Below are 16,429 nucleotides of genomic sequence, written 5' to 3'. Positions count from 1 at the left end.
TTGTTGTGATGTCACGTTCGACGTTCCGTAGACTAGTTGCTAAGAGACGGCAGTTAGCTAGCCTAGTAGTTAGCTTAGAGCGCGCACTACAGGGATATCTCTCAGGCGACAGTCACAGAGTGTACCGGTAACGTTACTCGAGTCTTAATAGCTAACAATCATTCTTCCTAGCCTTAAGCCTATAAATCTTATCGTTATGTGGCGCTTCCTGAAACCCATAGCTAAAAAGGCACGGACGGAGGAGGAGGAGGAGGAGGAGGAGGAGGAGGAGGGGGGTCGCGATGCGAATGCTGCGAAACCCAAACCGACCAGCGCTGGAACTGGGGGGAGAAAGTTTCAGACGAAGTGGCTATACGACGATGCAGGGAAAAAACGCGACTGGCTGACTGTCAAGAACAACATCATGTTTTGCACTGTGTGCACAACTTTTGGAAAGGACAAAAAAAGTCAGGCGAGTCACTTTGTTGTGGGCTGCTCCTCTATATACTATACTGTGGCCCCTGGTTGGTTGTAGAATTGGTTTTAATGTGACGTGAACACTTCTACATGGCGGAATACAATGGTAAAGGAAATAGTTTGTTTTGGCATTTGGCGAGTAAAAAATATGGTTGGCGAGTATGTTTTTTCACCTACTAGCCACTTGGCGAGTTGGTCAAAAAGTTAGTTTGCACCCCTGGGTGTAGCCCCCGCATCTGTTTGCAAATAGTTGGTAGAGCTCCAGGCTTTTTATTTTATGTGTAGCAAAGCCAGAGTTTTTCCATCCATTTTCTTCCGCCCAGACTTCCCTCTCCCCAGCCAGCTTTGTCCAGCTCCCCCGGGGATGCCGAGGCGTTCCCAGGCCAGGCGGGAGACATAGTCTTCCCAACGTGTCCTGGGTCTTCCCCGTGGCCTCGTGCCGGTCGGACGTGCCCTAAACACCTCCCCGGGGAGGCGTCCGGGTGGTATCCTGACCAGATGCCCGAACCACCTCATCTGGCTCCTCTCCGTGTGGAGGAGCAGCGGCTTTACTCTTGAGCTCCTCCCGAATGACGGAGCTTCTCACCCGCCACCCGACGGAGAAAACTCATTTCGGCCACTTGTACCTGTCAGAATAATTGTAATTGCAAAACTTTGTGTTGCCATGAGTTCCTGGCGAGAGGACAAAAGCGGTCTTTGATCCTACCAAACAAAAGGATTGTAAACTCCACTGTGTAGGATGGGGAGCGACATGAGGGTTCTGTTTCTTTGATGTATTGTAATCCACAGAAAGATTTTGTCTTGACCCAAGATCTACAAAGCGAAGAGGAAGCAGGACCTCACTCCCCTCGAGGGACCTCTTCTTTGAACCGTTTTACGACCTTTTCTTTGAGCTGTTTTGTGGCCAAAGGCAGCAGCGGTTTACGACCCCCTTCCTTTAGAAACAGCTGTTGCCATGTAATCAGGGAGAGTCCAAATAAAAGAGGCGTACAATCTTTCGTCAGAGCGTGGTGAGACTGTGCAAAGAGTACAGTCCAGACGTCTCTCCTCAATTGAGCCAAATTTAATTCTGTCTCTGTTTAATTCCTTGCTTCTTGTCTTGTTTAATAGATGTCATCAGTGTTTGAACCTGACAGTACCCGTGATCTTGTCCTTTTTCAGTCATAAACCAAAACTCATGACCATCGTGAGGATGGCCAGATTTTTTCGTTTTTCAAAACTTTTTTCGGACTATAAATCGCAGTTTTTTTTATAGTTTAGCTAGGAGTGCGACTTACACTCAGGAGCGACTTATGGGTGAAATTATTAACACATTACCGTAAAATATCAATATTATTTAGCTCATTCACGTAAGAGACTAGACGTATAAGATTTCATGGGATTAGGAGTGACAGATTGTTTGGTAAACGTATAGCATGTTCTATATGTTATAGTTATTTGAATTACTCTTACCATAATATGTTACGTTAACATGCCAGGAACGTTCTCAGTTGGTTATTTATGCGTCATATAACGTACACTTATTCAGCCTGTTGTTCACTATTCTTTATTTATTTTAAATTGCCTTTCAAATGTCTATTCTTGGTGTTGGGTTTTATCAAATACATTTCCCCAAAAAATGTGACTTATACTCCAGTGCGACTTATATATGTTTTTTTTCCCTTCTTTATTATGCATTTTCGGCCGGTGCGACTTATACTCCGGAGCGACTTATAGTCCGAAAAATACGGTAGTCCTTTTTCGGTCATAACCCAAGGCTCATGACTATCGGTGAGGATGGCCAGATTTTTTCATTTTTCAAAACTACTACTGCTGAACCCCCAAAAAGTGGCGGGCTTAGCTCATCTAGCTAGCTTTTTATCATTTGGTTCATAATGGAAGTGTTCCCGTCTGCACTAGAACAAAAAATGAAACAGCCCTGTTGTCTTACGTCATTCAATGTAAACCAGGAAGTAGCCCGCTAACATATGGATGAGAGCAGAGTGCTATTTTAGTCCAAGATGTGTCTATTTATAGGGAATTTCATTAAGCCCTGAAGCACGAGACCACATGGCCTTGCAGGAAATCGTATTACTCTCAGTGACAACGACAAATGCGCTTCTTTATGTCTTCCTCATGATAGTATTGGGCGAACCAGACGCTTCTGCTCACCGCGTGATATCGCTGGCCGTCTGCTCGTCGTCCTGGATGTCCGCCATGGAGCCGTCGCCGTTGCTGAGCGTCTCGGCGCCGATGAGGTCGTTGCCACCGTCGCTGGCTTCTCTCGTCTTGTTGAGGTGGGCGAGCGACGTCACCACGTTGGCCAGCGTGCCGAGGTCACCTTGGGAATGGTCGTCATGCTGGGGAGGGAGACAGAATTTTCAGAAAGCGGCGACAGTCTTGAGAAATATTATACTATTGGACCTAATCAATTGCATCTACACTCGCCGGTCATATCATTAGGTACACCTGCACTATCTAATGAGACCCAGTACAAGAGTGCCATCCACAATTATGCCTTTATAACAAGAATGAACAAAAACTGAATGCTTGTGCAGTTAGCTACCTCTCTTTGTTTATTATTAGAGATGTCCGATAATATCGGCCTGCCGATATTATCGGCCGATATACCGGTATGCTTTAAAATGTAATATCGGAAATTATCGGTATCGTTTTTTTTATTATCGGTATCAGGTTTTTTATTTTTTTAATTAAATCAACATAAAAAACACAAGATACACTTACATTTAGTGCACCAACCCAAAAAACCTCCCTCCCCCATTTACACTCATTCACACAAAAGGGTTGTTTCTTTCTGTTATTAATATTCTGGTTCCTACATTATATATCAATATATATCAATACAGTCTGCAAGGGATACAGTCCGTAAGCACACATGATTGTGCGTGCTGCTGCTCCACTAATAGTACTAACCTTTAACAGTTAATTTTACTAATTTTCATTCATTACTAGTTTCTATGTAACTGTTTTTATATTGTTGTACTTTCTTTTTTATTCAAGAAAATGTTTTTAATTTATTTATCTTATTTTACTAATTTTTTTAAAAAGTACCTTATCTTCACCATACCTGGTTGTCCAAACTAGGCATAATAATGTGTTAATTCCACGACTGCATATATCGGTTGATATCGGTAATTAAAGAGTTGGACAATATCGGAATATCGGATATCGGCAAAAAGCCATTATCGGACATCCCTATTTATTATGTATATTTTCGGCTGGATCTACTCTCTATTTTATGCATGCTATTTTACATAAACTGTAATATTGTACATGGTAATTGGGATTTGTTATATATTGTATTATATAAAAATATATATATAATATATCAGCATATATTATATACTGTATGTATAATATGTAAATATTACATATATGTTATATTTTATATAGCTACTACGGAACATTTTTTGTCTACTTTATACCTGCATTATCCTTTCCATCCTTTGTAACTGAGCTACTGTGTGGAACAATTTAGAATAAAGATTTTCTAAGTGTAAGTCTAAGTCTAAACGCTACTTTGAGCTGCGAGTCCCACAAAATGTTACTCTCTACCAGGAGGTAAAACGCAATTTCCCCCAGAAGGGACTTATCTTTCGCATTTCACTGTCGCATATTCTGTTTTACTTCAGAAATAGACATCTTTTTAGGCACAAACAAGACAAATCCATCGGTAACCATCAGTGCATCAACATTTGATGACCTCAACCAATATCAGCGCTCATCTTTACTAGCCTTGTATCTGTTTTGCCATGATTGTGACTAAATTACAGCATCAATGATAAGTAACTTTGATGAAATCAGTGAGCGCGTGGGGACCTCGCCTACGCTGTCCTGATAAATTTGAGCGGTTCAAGTGAAATGTATAGATAGATAGGTAGGTTTACCGACCCCAGACACATTTTTTTCTCTATTAATTGTCCAGACGTGCTGTACATTACTGACACAGACAATAGACTGCTTTTTTCCCATTGATTTTTTCGTAAGCTGTGAAAATCTGCTGTACAGTATGTGTGCTTGGGTCCTATTTTTAGGAACACTAATACAAAACCCGTGTTTCCCACACATTCATTTATTTGTGGCGGCCCGCCATGAAAGAATTACGTCCGCCACAAATTTAAAAAAATAAAAAATAAATAAATACATTTTAAAATTAATTTTTTTTTTTTTTGTCCTCTCCAGCTTCTCAGGCAAATCATATAGTAGATGTAGATGCCCATATCGGCTGTTCAGATTTACTTTACAAAAGAGAAGTGTACGATACTTCTCTTGTTGCCTTATTTGTATTTGACTTTATTAAATGTATTTATATTAGAAACACAACATGTGTATATTACAAAGGGTGCAAAGTCCGCAGGCAGTAGGAAACACATGGTTAAGTGTAGGGAGTAAAACTGATGGCAGTCTAAAGTTCAAGATTTTTGGAGCTCTTTGTTCAGTGGATCAGATGTTTGATGAAGCTCTGTGTCTATCTACCACCACTACTGTTTTCTGTTTATTTGTTACTGACTGTGGCAGGACACCTCTGCCTCTGTTTCACTTTATGTTGCTGGTAAATAATATGGTTGTAGTAGTAGGCTAAAGTTAAATTATTTAGTATGCACTAATTAAAGGGGCAGAGCTTTGAGACATTTTAGCTTTTGTATTTTATAAGATATATTTTTTGTAAGAACCACAATTAATAAATATATTTCAGTGAATAACTTATTGTTCAAATCTGTATATAAATATGTACATAAAGTGTTGTAATTATATTGTAAAATGGATGGATAGATGGACGTTTAAAACAAAACTGTTATTATTCATTAGTAAGTATACATTTTTTGAGCCTTTTTAGAGAAAATCAAATCATTGTAGTAAATTATGCAAATTACTCGATGATGTCATGGTGACCACGCACATAGCCACGCCCCCACAGGTATCTTGGCAGTTTATGGGAAACACTATAATATCATATATCAGTATATATCAAATACTGTACATACACTACCGTTCAAAAGTTTGGGGTCACATTGAAATGTCCTTATTTTTGAAGGAAAAGCACTGTACTTTTCAATGAAGATAACTTTAAACTAGTCTTAACTTTAAAGAAATACACTCTATACATTGCTAATGTGGTAAATGACTATTCTAGCTGCAAATGTCTGGTTTTTGGTGCAATATCTACATAGGTGTATAGAGGCCCATTTCCAGCAACTATCACTCCAGTGTTCTAATGGTACAATGTGTTTGCTCATTGGCTCAGAAGGCTAATTGATGGTTAGAAAACCCTTGTGCAATCATGTTCACACATCTGAAAACAGTTTAGCTCGTTACAGAAGCTACAAAACGGACCTTCCTTTGAGCAGATTGAGTTTCTGGAGCATCACATTTGTGGGGTCAATTAAACGCTCAAAATGGCCAGAAAAAGAGAACTTTCATCTGAAACTCGACAGTCTATTCTTGTTCTTAGAAATGAAGGCTATTCCACAAAATTGTTTGGGTGACCCCAAACTTTTGAACGGTAGTGTATATTATGTAAATATTACATATATGTCATATTTTATATTGCTACTACGGTACATTTTTTGTCTATTTTATACCTGCATTGTCCTTTCCATCCTACTGTGTGGAACAATTTCCCTTGTGGATCATTAAAGTTTGTCTAAGTCTAACTCTCTGACAGTGTCAATCAAAACAGAGCATTATCTTTGACAAGGGAGCTCTTGTGATAGAATCTCATTCGCTCGTTATAAGGATGCACCTAATATTGTGGCCAGCGAGTGTCTTAACGCACATACAAAAATGACCTTGTCCGGGGATGCGGGGATCATGATGGTGTTTTCCATCTTAGGAAAAGATTGTTGGATGTTGAGCAACATGCTGGACTCGAGCAAATTCGTAGACCTGTTTGTATAGAAATGGAATGAATCACAAATGATTAGATGAGCAAAAATAAACAAGACGGATGGGATTCAATGCTGGAGTTACCTGAATGTATCCTTTTCGGACATAAAGGTGGGCGTGGCCGCCAGAGGGCTGCACAGGTTCTTGCGGATGTAGATCTTCTCTGTGGAGGCTGCGCAGTTGACAGATCTCTCCCTGTTGGGCGCATCCACTGGCTTCCTCTCGCACTGCACGGCTGCAAGACAACAACACAATAAACGTCAGTCCTTATAGTGGCCCCTCGCCAGACCCATTTGACAGCAGACTGAATATACATCGTACAATCTTGTTTCATGCCCAGCGCAATGCAGCGCTGCAGCCGACAGTACTGGCAGCGGTTTCGGTGAATCTTGTTGATGGCGCACTCCCCGGAGCCCCTGCACGTGTACACCAGGTTCTTCCTGATGCTGCGTTTAAAGAAGCCCTTGCAGCCCTCACAGCTGACAGCCCCATAATGGCGCCCTGCCAGACGGGCAGGAGAAAACAAGAACATCAGCAATGTGTGAGAAATAACATGAAGGCAAATTAAAAAGTAATTCCAACCTGAGGCTCTGTCACCGCAGACAACGCAGTACTCCACAACTGGCTTGGAAATAGACTGGTCCGAGCCCTCGGTTACAAACTGACAAACAATCGGAGAATAGTGGTATTGAAAACCTTGCAAACGTCAGATTGACAGCACGTGGCTGCCGTTGAGTCATGAGACCTGAGCCCAGGGGTGTCCAAACTTTTTCCACTGAGGGCCGCACACGGAAAAATCAAAGCAAGCGGTGGTATTTTTTTATTTTAAAAACCAATACAATATATGTATAAAAAATATACATTTAGGCCTCCACTCAGGCTTGATCCCGGGGACCCCATAGGGTTTAGGTTAAAAAAATGTTTTTTAAAAAGTGTCATTATTTAGTAGTATTATTATTATTATTCAAAGTTTAAATATCTAGATCAACATTAGGTATATCTGTCAATATAACGTTTTTTTTTTCAGATTTAAGTTGTATGCCCTTTTTGTCAAAGAAAACCCAGTTTTTTTAATGGAAAAAACACAAAATATGCAATATTTTCCCCCAATAACATTTTAAAGTGGAACATTTCAGATTATATAATAATTGGAGCTCGTAACATAACTCATAACATTGATTTTAATGTATTATTATTTTTTGAGCAATGACACTTAAAAAAAAAAAAAAAAAGTCCAACTAAAATGATTGGGGATCCAAAAGGGTCCTGCTCAGTAAAGTGTTAAAAAATTAATCGTACATTTTTTTTTATACTTTTAACACAATAGTCTCGAGATCAACGTCAGTTGTATCCGTCAATTATAACTTTTATTGTTGTTTATTATGTTCCTTGTTTGTTTGTTTTAGGCCCTTCTTTTAAAAAAACAACAAAAAAAACGTAGTTTTTTTATATGGCAAACACAAAATATGCAACATTTTCCCCAAAAAATATCTCAAAGTGGAATATTTAATGTGACGTAATTGGAGCCTTGAATAGGTCAATAATTCATAATAACATTGTTTTTGATTCATTATTATTTTTTAAAGAAAGAAACAGCCTCCATGACAGCTTAGTGTTATTAGAGTCAACATAGCGACATTTTCTTGTTACATTTCACCTGTTTACTCTTTTATACCACTGTTTATGGTTTTTTATCGTATTTTTAGAATGTGCCGTGGGGCCGTTGAAAAATTACCTGCGGGCCCACAAATGGCCCCCGGGCCGCACTTTGGACACCCCTGCCTTAGCCGAAGACGTGGAGCATTTAGCATCTGCGAGCAATACCTGAATGGGCTGTCCAGACAGCTCGGGGTTGGCAAACAACAGCTGGTTGACCGCGGCGCTGTCCTGAGTGGTGAGGATGACCTTGTTGGGGGAGCCTTCCTGCCTGGCAAGAATGAACTGCTGCTTCGCGGGAGAAGCCGGCTCAAGTGCTGTTACAATTTGGATTTTCTGGCCCGTCTGCGGGTCGGTCACAATCTAGAAGAGATAAGATTGCAAATGTTAAGGTCAGCGGTCGTGAGCTTTAGTTCCATAAGATAACAGCATAAAAAGCTATCATGTGTTCTTTTCACCGCTGATGTAAATATTTTCACTGTCGAATGACTCTGTGGTCCAAAAAGTTGCAATTTCTTCAACTGAGGTCAGCATTTGTAGTTTTACAATTAAGAATGTTTAACAATAAGATGCACATATCTGCATTTAAATGCTTTAAAATGTAATATCGGGAATTATCGGTATCAAAAAGTAAAATGTATGACTTTTTAAAACGCCGCTGTACGGAGTGGTACACGGACGTACGGAGAAGTACAGAGCAGTTGCGTCTCCCAGTCATACTTGCCAACCCTCACGATTTTCCCGAGTGACTCCCGAATTTCAGTGCCCCTCCCGAAAATCTCCCGGGGCGACCATTCTCCCGAATTTCTTCCGATTTCCACCCAGACAACAATATTGGGGGCGTGCCTAAAAAGGCACTGCATTTGCGTGCCGGCCAAATCACATAATATCTACGGCTTTCAGGCATGTGATTTGACCACAATGAAAAAGACTGAAAAAATTTCCGGGGGTCTGGGGGACGAAGGCCCCCAGCCAGGTCCAGGGCCCCCCGAAGCTCCTGGTTTTTCACCCATTTAACATGCTAAAATTAACAAAGACAGCACCATTTGAAGAAAATATTTTAGTGTTTAAAAACATGAAAACATCATTAATAGAACATACATAACCCAATTATCCTAATGAATCACTGTATATGGTTCAGTCCCAACAGTATTTAGTCACTAATATTTACATCTTGTGTTCATTTCACATCCACAGGTGTCACATTGATCAGTGTTATTATCTACAGTTTATTTACAGCATTACCACATTACTTCAGTTCACTTCACACATTAGCTTTCTCGGAGAGCCCTAAGATGAGCCTTCCTTGCAAATTTCTGAGCAGCCTGCATTTTCCTTTTGGTCTCTGCTTTTGTAGCTTCTTTTTTGGATTTTTGGATAAATATAACAAAATACCAAATGTAAACATTTCATTCTTTTCGCCAAAATAGGATATCAATTTATGAAAATAATTAAACATGTTTAGTATTGTTTACTCATATTTGAAAATAGGAAATAATAATAATGTGAGAACGCTGACATATTGCATGAAACAAGTGTGAAAATATTTACCTTCAAGATTGTTACACCACTGACAAAAGTTTCAAGAGACTACATAAGAACTTAATATTACAAAATAGTATTTATATGCAAATTTATTTCAAATAAATTGTTAACTGGAATCAATAATGCGACTCTTTGAATTTCTGTAATTTCATAATATATTTTCACGTGGCTTTTTATTTTTAGAAAAACCCATTTATATTTCGCTAAGCAATAATTGGTTAATATTTAAAACAAAAATGCGTATTTCGCAAGCAAATATTTTTTAGCTTACCTCATTATTAACAACCCTGTCTGCAACTGAAGTGGGTTGTGGGTGGATCTTTCCTCTCGATGTCACTTTCGGTTGACATCCAAAAGTACCAGCTAGTGAAAAGTTTGTTTTCCTTGCTTCAAGTTGTTTCATATGTTTTTGCCGTTTCGCATGTACTTCCAATGCCTTGAAACCTCGTGATCCATAGTCAATATTATCATGACAGCACGTGCACAAAACCTTTCCGGGACGATCGATTTTCCGAATAACATCACCGAACAAAGTCGTAACTTCCTTCTTCCCAACAGTATCAGTGATTTCCCTTTCCATCCAGTCCCATCGAAACTTATTTTTGACATGTTTATCAATTTATTTTACTCATAAAGCGTCCTTTCTCTCGAGAACCGACATTGTTTACATATGGAAAACGCGGTATGATGACGTTATTAACGTCATCATTCATAAAAGATGTCCTGATTGGTCACAAGGAACATATCGACCAATCAACTACGGCGTAATATAAACTACGTCTCGAATCTTGATTTAGGGTCGAAAAAAAAAACAGAAAAACGGGAGATAATTCCCCCCCCCCCCCCGAGATTAAAAAAGACGGAATTCCGACTTTAGACGGAAAAATCACATGCCTGGTCTTTTCACACACACACAAGTGAATGCAAGGCATACTTGGTCAACAGCCATACAGGTCACACTGAGGGTGTCCGTATAAACAACTTAAACACTGTTACAAATATGCGCCGCACTGTGAACCCACACCAAACAAGAATGACAAACACGTTTCGGGAGAACATCCGCACCGTAACAGAACATAAACACAACAGAACAAATACCCAGAACCCCTTGCAGCACTAACTCTTCCGGGACGCTACAATATACACCCCACAAAGTTCTTACTTATATCTGTCAGTAAACTCGCCATGAAAGCACTAAAACATATCGGTGTAGTGACTTTACATTATTCACCCAAGGAACTTTTAGTTATTAGAGTTCCGGTCGGACGGTTTTTCACGGGACACATTTCGGGTGTTGTTGTTGCTTCTGGATGAGGAGATGCTTCTCCATTATTGATTGAAGTCAAGTCTGAATGTCATTAAAACAATTAGCTCTATCTTTTGACACTTCTTCCACTCCCGTCCTTGCACGCTACACCGCTACAACAAAGATGACGAGGAGAAGACGCTGCCGAATGTGAGCCACGTAAATGAGACCGCCCAGAAAACGGCGCATCTGGAAGCGACTGTCAGAAAGCTGTAAAACATCATCTATGCAACATTTTGACCAAAGAACCACCATTACATGTCATGTAGACCACAAGGAAGTATTTTACATTTAAGAAAAAATAACAATATGACTCCTTTAATGCGCCCTATAATCAGGTGTGCCTTATATATGAAAAAAGATCAAAAATAGACCCTTCATCGGCAGTGCGCCTTATAATCCGGTGCTCATGTAAATACATAGTTTAATGGGGCTCTAGACCAGGGGTCACCAACCTTTTTGAAAGCAAGAGCTACTTCTTGGGTACTGATTAATGCGAAGGGCTACCAGTTTGATACACACTTAAATAAATTGCCAGAAATAGCCAATTTGCTCAATTTACCTTTAACTCTATGTTATTATTAATAATTAATGATATTTACACTTAATTGAACGGTTTAAAAGAGGAGAAAACACGAAAAAAATGACAATTAAATTTTGAAACATACTTTATCTTCGATTTCGACTTTTTAAAATTCAAAATTCAACCGAAAAAAAGAAGAGAAAAACTTAAAAAAAGAATTTATGGAACATTATTAGTAATTTTTCTTGATCAAGATTAATTTTAGAATTTTGATGACATGTTTTAAATAGGTTAAAATCCAATTTACACTTTGTTAGAATATATAACAAATTGGACCAAGCTATATTTCTAACAAAGACAAATCATTATTTCTTCTAGATTTTCCAGAACAAACATTTTAAAAGAAATTCAGAAGACTTTGAAATAAGATATAAATTTGATTCTACAGATTTTCTAGATTTGCCAGAATAATTTTTTTGAATTTTAATCATAATAGGTTTGAAGAAATATTTCACAAATATTCTTCGTCGGAAAAACAGAAGCTAAAATGAAGAATTAAATTAAAATGTATTTATTATTCTTTACAATAAAAAAAAATAATTTACTTGAAAATTGATTTAAATTGTCAGGAAAGAAGAGGAAGGTAAAAAGGCATATGTGTTTAAAAATCCTAAAATCATTTTTAAGGTTGTATTTTTTCTCTAAAATTGTCTTTCTGAAAGTTATAAGAAGCAAAGTAAAAAAAATGAATGAATTTATTTAAACAAGTGAAGACCAAGTCTTTAAAATATTTTCTTGGATTTTCAAATTCTATTTGAGTTTTGTCTCTCTTAGAATTAAAAATGTCGGGCAAAGCGAGACCAGCTTGCTAGTAAATAAATACAATTTAAAAAATAGAGGCAGCTCACTGGTAAGTGCTGCTATTTGAGCTATTTTTAGAACAGGCCAGCGGGCTACTCATCTGGTCCTTACGGGCTACCTGGTGCCCGCGGGCACCGCGTTGGTGACCCCTGCTCTAGACCATCACCTAAAACCCGGATGTGCCTCTAGTTCACGTGATTGGAACCCACTTATATTTTTTCCTCGTCTCAAATGAGAACAAATGTGTCTGCTTTTGTTTGTAACTTTGTTATTGTGGCTAATTTAAGGATGAGAAATGTCATTCCTAAAAACATTTTCTACTATCAATATATTCAACACAGCAAAAGATTTGTGTTCAACTTATTCTTCCACCTTTATGACAGCAACACCTGGAGACCTTACCTGGATTCGGTGTCCCACAGACATGTTTTTGTCCGCTGCGGACAGAAGTTGGATCCTTTGGGTCTGCCCATCCATCCTGGTACTGCACACATCCACTAACGGCCGCGCCTCGCCTCACTGCCCCATGAAGTATTCACACCTGGGGAGGAAATATTAATCCTTCATAAGCTTGGATTTACTTTTTGACCATCTACTGTTTATTAACACATACAGTAGTTTGCCATTTTAGATTTATATATGCACATTAATACAAAACACAAAAGCAGTGAAGTTGGCACGTTGTGTAAATGGTAAATAAAAACAGAATAAAATGATTTACAAATCCTTTTCAACTTATATTCAATTGAATAGACCGCAAAGACAAGATACTTAATGTTCCAACTGGAAAACTTTGTTATTTTTTGCAAATATTAGCTCATTTGGAATTTCATGCCTGCAACGTGTTTCAAAAAAGCTGGCACGAGTGGCAAAAAAGACGGAGAAAGTTGAGGGAATGCTCATCAAACACTTATTTGGAACATCCCACAGGTGAACAAGCTAATTGGGAACAGGTGGGTGCCATGATTGGGTATAAAAGCAGCTTCCACGAAATGCTCAGTCGTTCACAAACAAGGATGGAGCGAGGGTCACCACTTTGTCAACAAATGCGTGAGCAAATTGTTGAACAGTTTAAGAACAACATTTCTCAACCAGCTATTGCAAGGAATTTAGGGATTTCACCATCTACGGTCTGTAATATCATCAAAAGGTTCAGAGAATCTGGAGAAAACACTGCACGTAAGCGGCAATGCCCGTGACCTTCGATCCCTCATGCAGTACTGCATCAAAAAGCGACATCAGTGTGTAAAGGATATCGCCACATGGGCTCAGGAACACTTCAGAAAACCACTGTCACTAAATACAGTTGGTCGCTACATCTGTAAGTGCAAGTTAAAGCTCTACTATGCAAAGCCAAAGCCATTTATCAACAACACCCAGAAACGCAGCCGGCTTCTCTGGGCCCGAGATCATCTAAGATGGACTCATGCAAAGTGGAAAAGTGTTCTGTGGTCTGACGAGTCCACATTTCAAATAGTTTTTTGGAACTATTCGACATCGTATCATCCGGACCAAAGGGGAAGCGAACCATCCAGACTGTTATCGACGCAGAGTTCAAAAGCCAGCATCTGTGATGGTATGGGGGTGTATTAGTGCCCAAGGCATGGGTAACTTACACATCTGTGAAGGCACCATTAATGCTGAAAGGTACATACAGGTTTTGGAGCAACATAAGTTGCCATCCAAGCAACGTTATCATGGACGCCCCTGCTTATTTCAGCAAGTCAATGCCAAGCCACATTCAGCATGTATTACAACAGCGTGGCTTCGTGAAAAAAGAGTGCAGGTACTTTCCTGGCCCGCCTGCAGTCCAGACCTGTCTCCTATTGAAAATGTGTGGCGCATTATGAAGCGTAAAATACGACAGCGGAGACCCCGGACTGTTGAACGACTGAAGCGCTGCATAAAACAAGAATGGGAAAGAATTCCACTTTCAAAGCTTCAACAATTAGTTTCCTCAGTTCCTAAACGTTTATTGAGTGTTGTTAAAAGGAAAGGCCATGTAACAGAGTGGTGAACATGCCCTTTCCCAACTACTTTGGCACGTGTTGCAGCCATGAAATTGTAAGTCAATTATTATTTGCAAAAAAATAAATAAAGTTTATGAGTTTGAACATCAAATATCTTGTCTTTGTAGTGCATTCAATTGAATATGGGTTGAAAAGGATTTGCAAATCATTGTATTCCGTTTATATTTACATCTAACACAATTTCCCAACTCATACGGAAACGGGGTTTGTATGATGGCTAGGGATGATGTTTGATAAGAAATTATCGCGTTCGAGCCCATTATCGAATCCTCTTATCGAACCGATTCCTTATCGATTCTCTTATCAAATCCAGATAGGTCGTTGTATATGGAAAAAAACACGATATTTGGTTTAACAAAAGCTCACTGTTATTTTATAAGAAAAAAATAAAATAAATAAATATTGACTGTTACCCCCCTAAAAAGAATACATATTGACTGTTGTTACCCAAAGTATATTAAGTGGGATTTTTCAGAAAAACAAATATATACACTACCGTTCAAAAGTTTGGGGTCACATTGAAATGTCCTTATTTTTGAAGGAAAAGCACTGTACTTTTCAATGAACATAACTTTAAACTAGTCTTAACTTTAAATAAATACACTCTATATATTGCTAATGTGGTAAATGACTATTCTAGCTGCAAATGTCTGGTTTTTGGTGCAATATCTACATAGGTGTATAGAGGCCCATTTCCAGCAACTATCACTCCAGTGTTCTAATGGTACAATGTGTTTGCTCATTGGCTCAGAAGGCTAATTGATGGTTAGAAAACCCTTGTGCAATCATGTTCACACATCTGAAAACAGTTTAGCTCGTTACAGAAGCTACAAAACTGACCTTCCTTTGAGCAGATTTAGTTTCTGGAGCATCACATTTGTGGGGTCAATCAAACGCTCAAAATGGCCAGAAAAAAGAGAACTTTCATCTGAAACTCGACAGTCTATTCTTGTTCTTAAAAATGAAGGCTATTCCACAAAATTGTTTGGGTGACCCCAAACTTTTGAACGGTAGTGTACAGTAACACAAAAACAACCTGTCTCTGTGATCACTATAGGTGAATAGCCATGCCTTGAGGCGTTTTTTTCCGGTCCATTATTTTTGCTGCTTGTGTGACATCACAGGAAATTACGTAGCGCAGTCTAATGACTGAGCTACGCCATTTCCTGTGATGTGCCACAGGGCATTTCTTGTGGGACGGGATTCGTTCCCAGGGATTCGAATAAAGAACAAACTCTTTTTCTTTACTACAGTGGCCTCAATAACGGGAACCGGTTCTCAAAAAAGGGATTTGAGTCCATGGAATCGGTTCTTTTCTTATCGAACGGTTCTTTTCTTATCGAACAACCGAGAGAACCGGTTTCGAACATCATCCCTAATTAGGGTTGGGTATCGAGTATCGATTGGAACCGGGACTAACTTTCCGATTCTCCCGGAATCGTTCAAAAGTTCAAATTTCGATTCCTATTTTCGATACCCAGTCAGCCGACCGGAAAAAAATATGTCCGCCGAACTGGAAGAAGAAGCCGCTGAACACCAACGAAGAAGCGCCCACCGCCGGAAGTGTTAGCATAGCCGAGCGAGTCAGTCAAGCTCAAGCATGGATAGCGGGCGTCGGCGGTCGAAAGTGTGGCTTTACTTTATAAAAAAAATATGAAATAACCGCGAAATAACAGAGCTCCATGTCCATCAAGAAACGAGTGGAGAGAGAGCTGCAGATGTACCAGGACGTTCCACCGATACTTATGTCTGACGACCCTGCTGCATGGTGGTGGTCCGGTGGAACCAACAAAAGACTTATCCTTTGCTGTCAGATCTCGCTTTCTCCTATTTATGCGTTCAAGCTTCTTCCACACCCAGCGAACGTGTATTTTCCACAGCAGGAGACACTATCTGTCCAGAACGCTCACGCATCCTGCCTGAGAAGGCGGATATGGTCATTTTCCTAAACAAGAACTGTCTCTGATTTTATACTGTACCTGCTGCTAATCTGGACTGGGTTTTGCAAGTTGTTTCTTATTGTTTATTTGCTTTTCTGCACCAGGTTAGCCCATCAGTGGGAGCACGGTAACATTTTTAAGTACCTGCAGCATCATACACGTGTGTGTGTGAATGTGTTTTCATGAGGTTTCCTGCAGCATCATACACTTATGTGTAAATGTGTTT

At 39.3% G+C, this 16,429-nt stretch overlaps 1 protein-coding gene across 2 annotated transcripts in view; it reads right to left on the bottom strand.

Annotated features, from left to right (window-relative positions):
• Window positions 1-16,429, bottom strand: part of nr2c1 (nuclear receptor subfamily 2, group C, member 1) — a 32,313-nt gene that overhangs the window by 12,902 nt on the left and 2,982 nt on the right. For both annotated transcript variants that reach the window (XM_062043058.1, XM_062043059.1), the window contains exons 2-8: window positions 12,636-12,774; window positions 8,167-8,361; window positions 6,925-7,003; window positions 6,664-6,843; window positions 6,427-6,577; window positions 6,246-6,342; window positions 2,608-2,795 (exon numbers count right to left, since the gene is read on the bottom strand). In XM_062043058.1, the coding sequence (XP_061899042.1) occupies window positions 2,608-2,795; window positions 6,246-6,342; window positions 6,427-6,577; window positions 6,664-6,843; window positions 6,925-7,003; window positions 8,167-8,361; window positions 12,636-12,710 (965 nt within the window). In that variant the 5' untranslated portion in view covers window positions 12,711-12,774. The remainder of the gene's footprint in view (window positions 1-2,607; window positions 2,796-6,245; window positions 6,343-6,426; window positions 6,578-6,663; window positions 6,844-6,924; window positions 7,004-8,166; window positions 8,362-12,635; window positions 12,775-16,429) is intronic.

The sequence above is a fragment of the Entelurus aequoreus genome, linkage group LG03, assembly GCF_033978785.1.
Source record: "Entelurus aequoreus isolate RoL-2023_Sb linkage group LG03, RoL_Eaeq_v1.1, whole genome shotgun sequence".
NCBI lineage: Eukaryota > Metazoa > Chordata > Actinopteri > Syngnathiformes > Syngnathidae > Entelurus > Entelurus aequoreus.
Note: the sequence above shows the minus strand (reverse complement) of the source record. Positions and strands in the feature narration are given on the sequence as shown.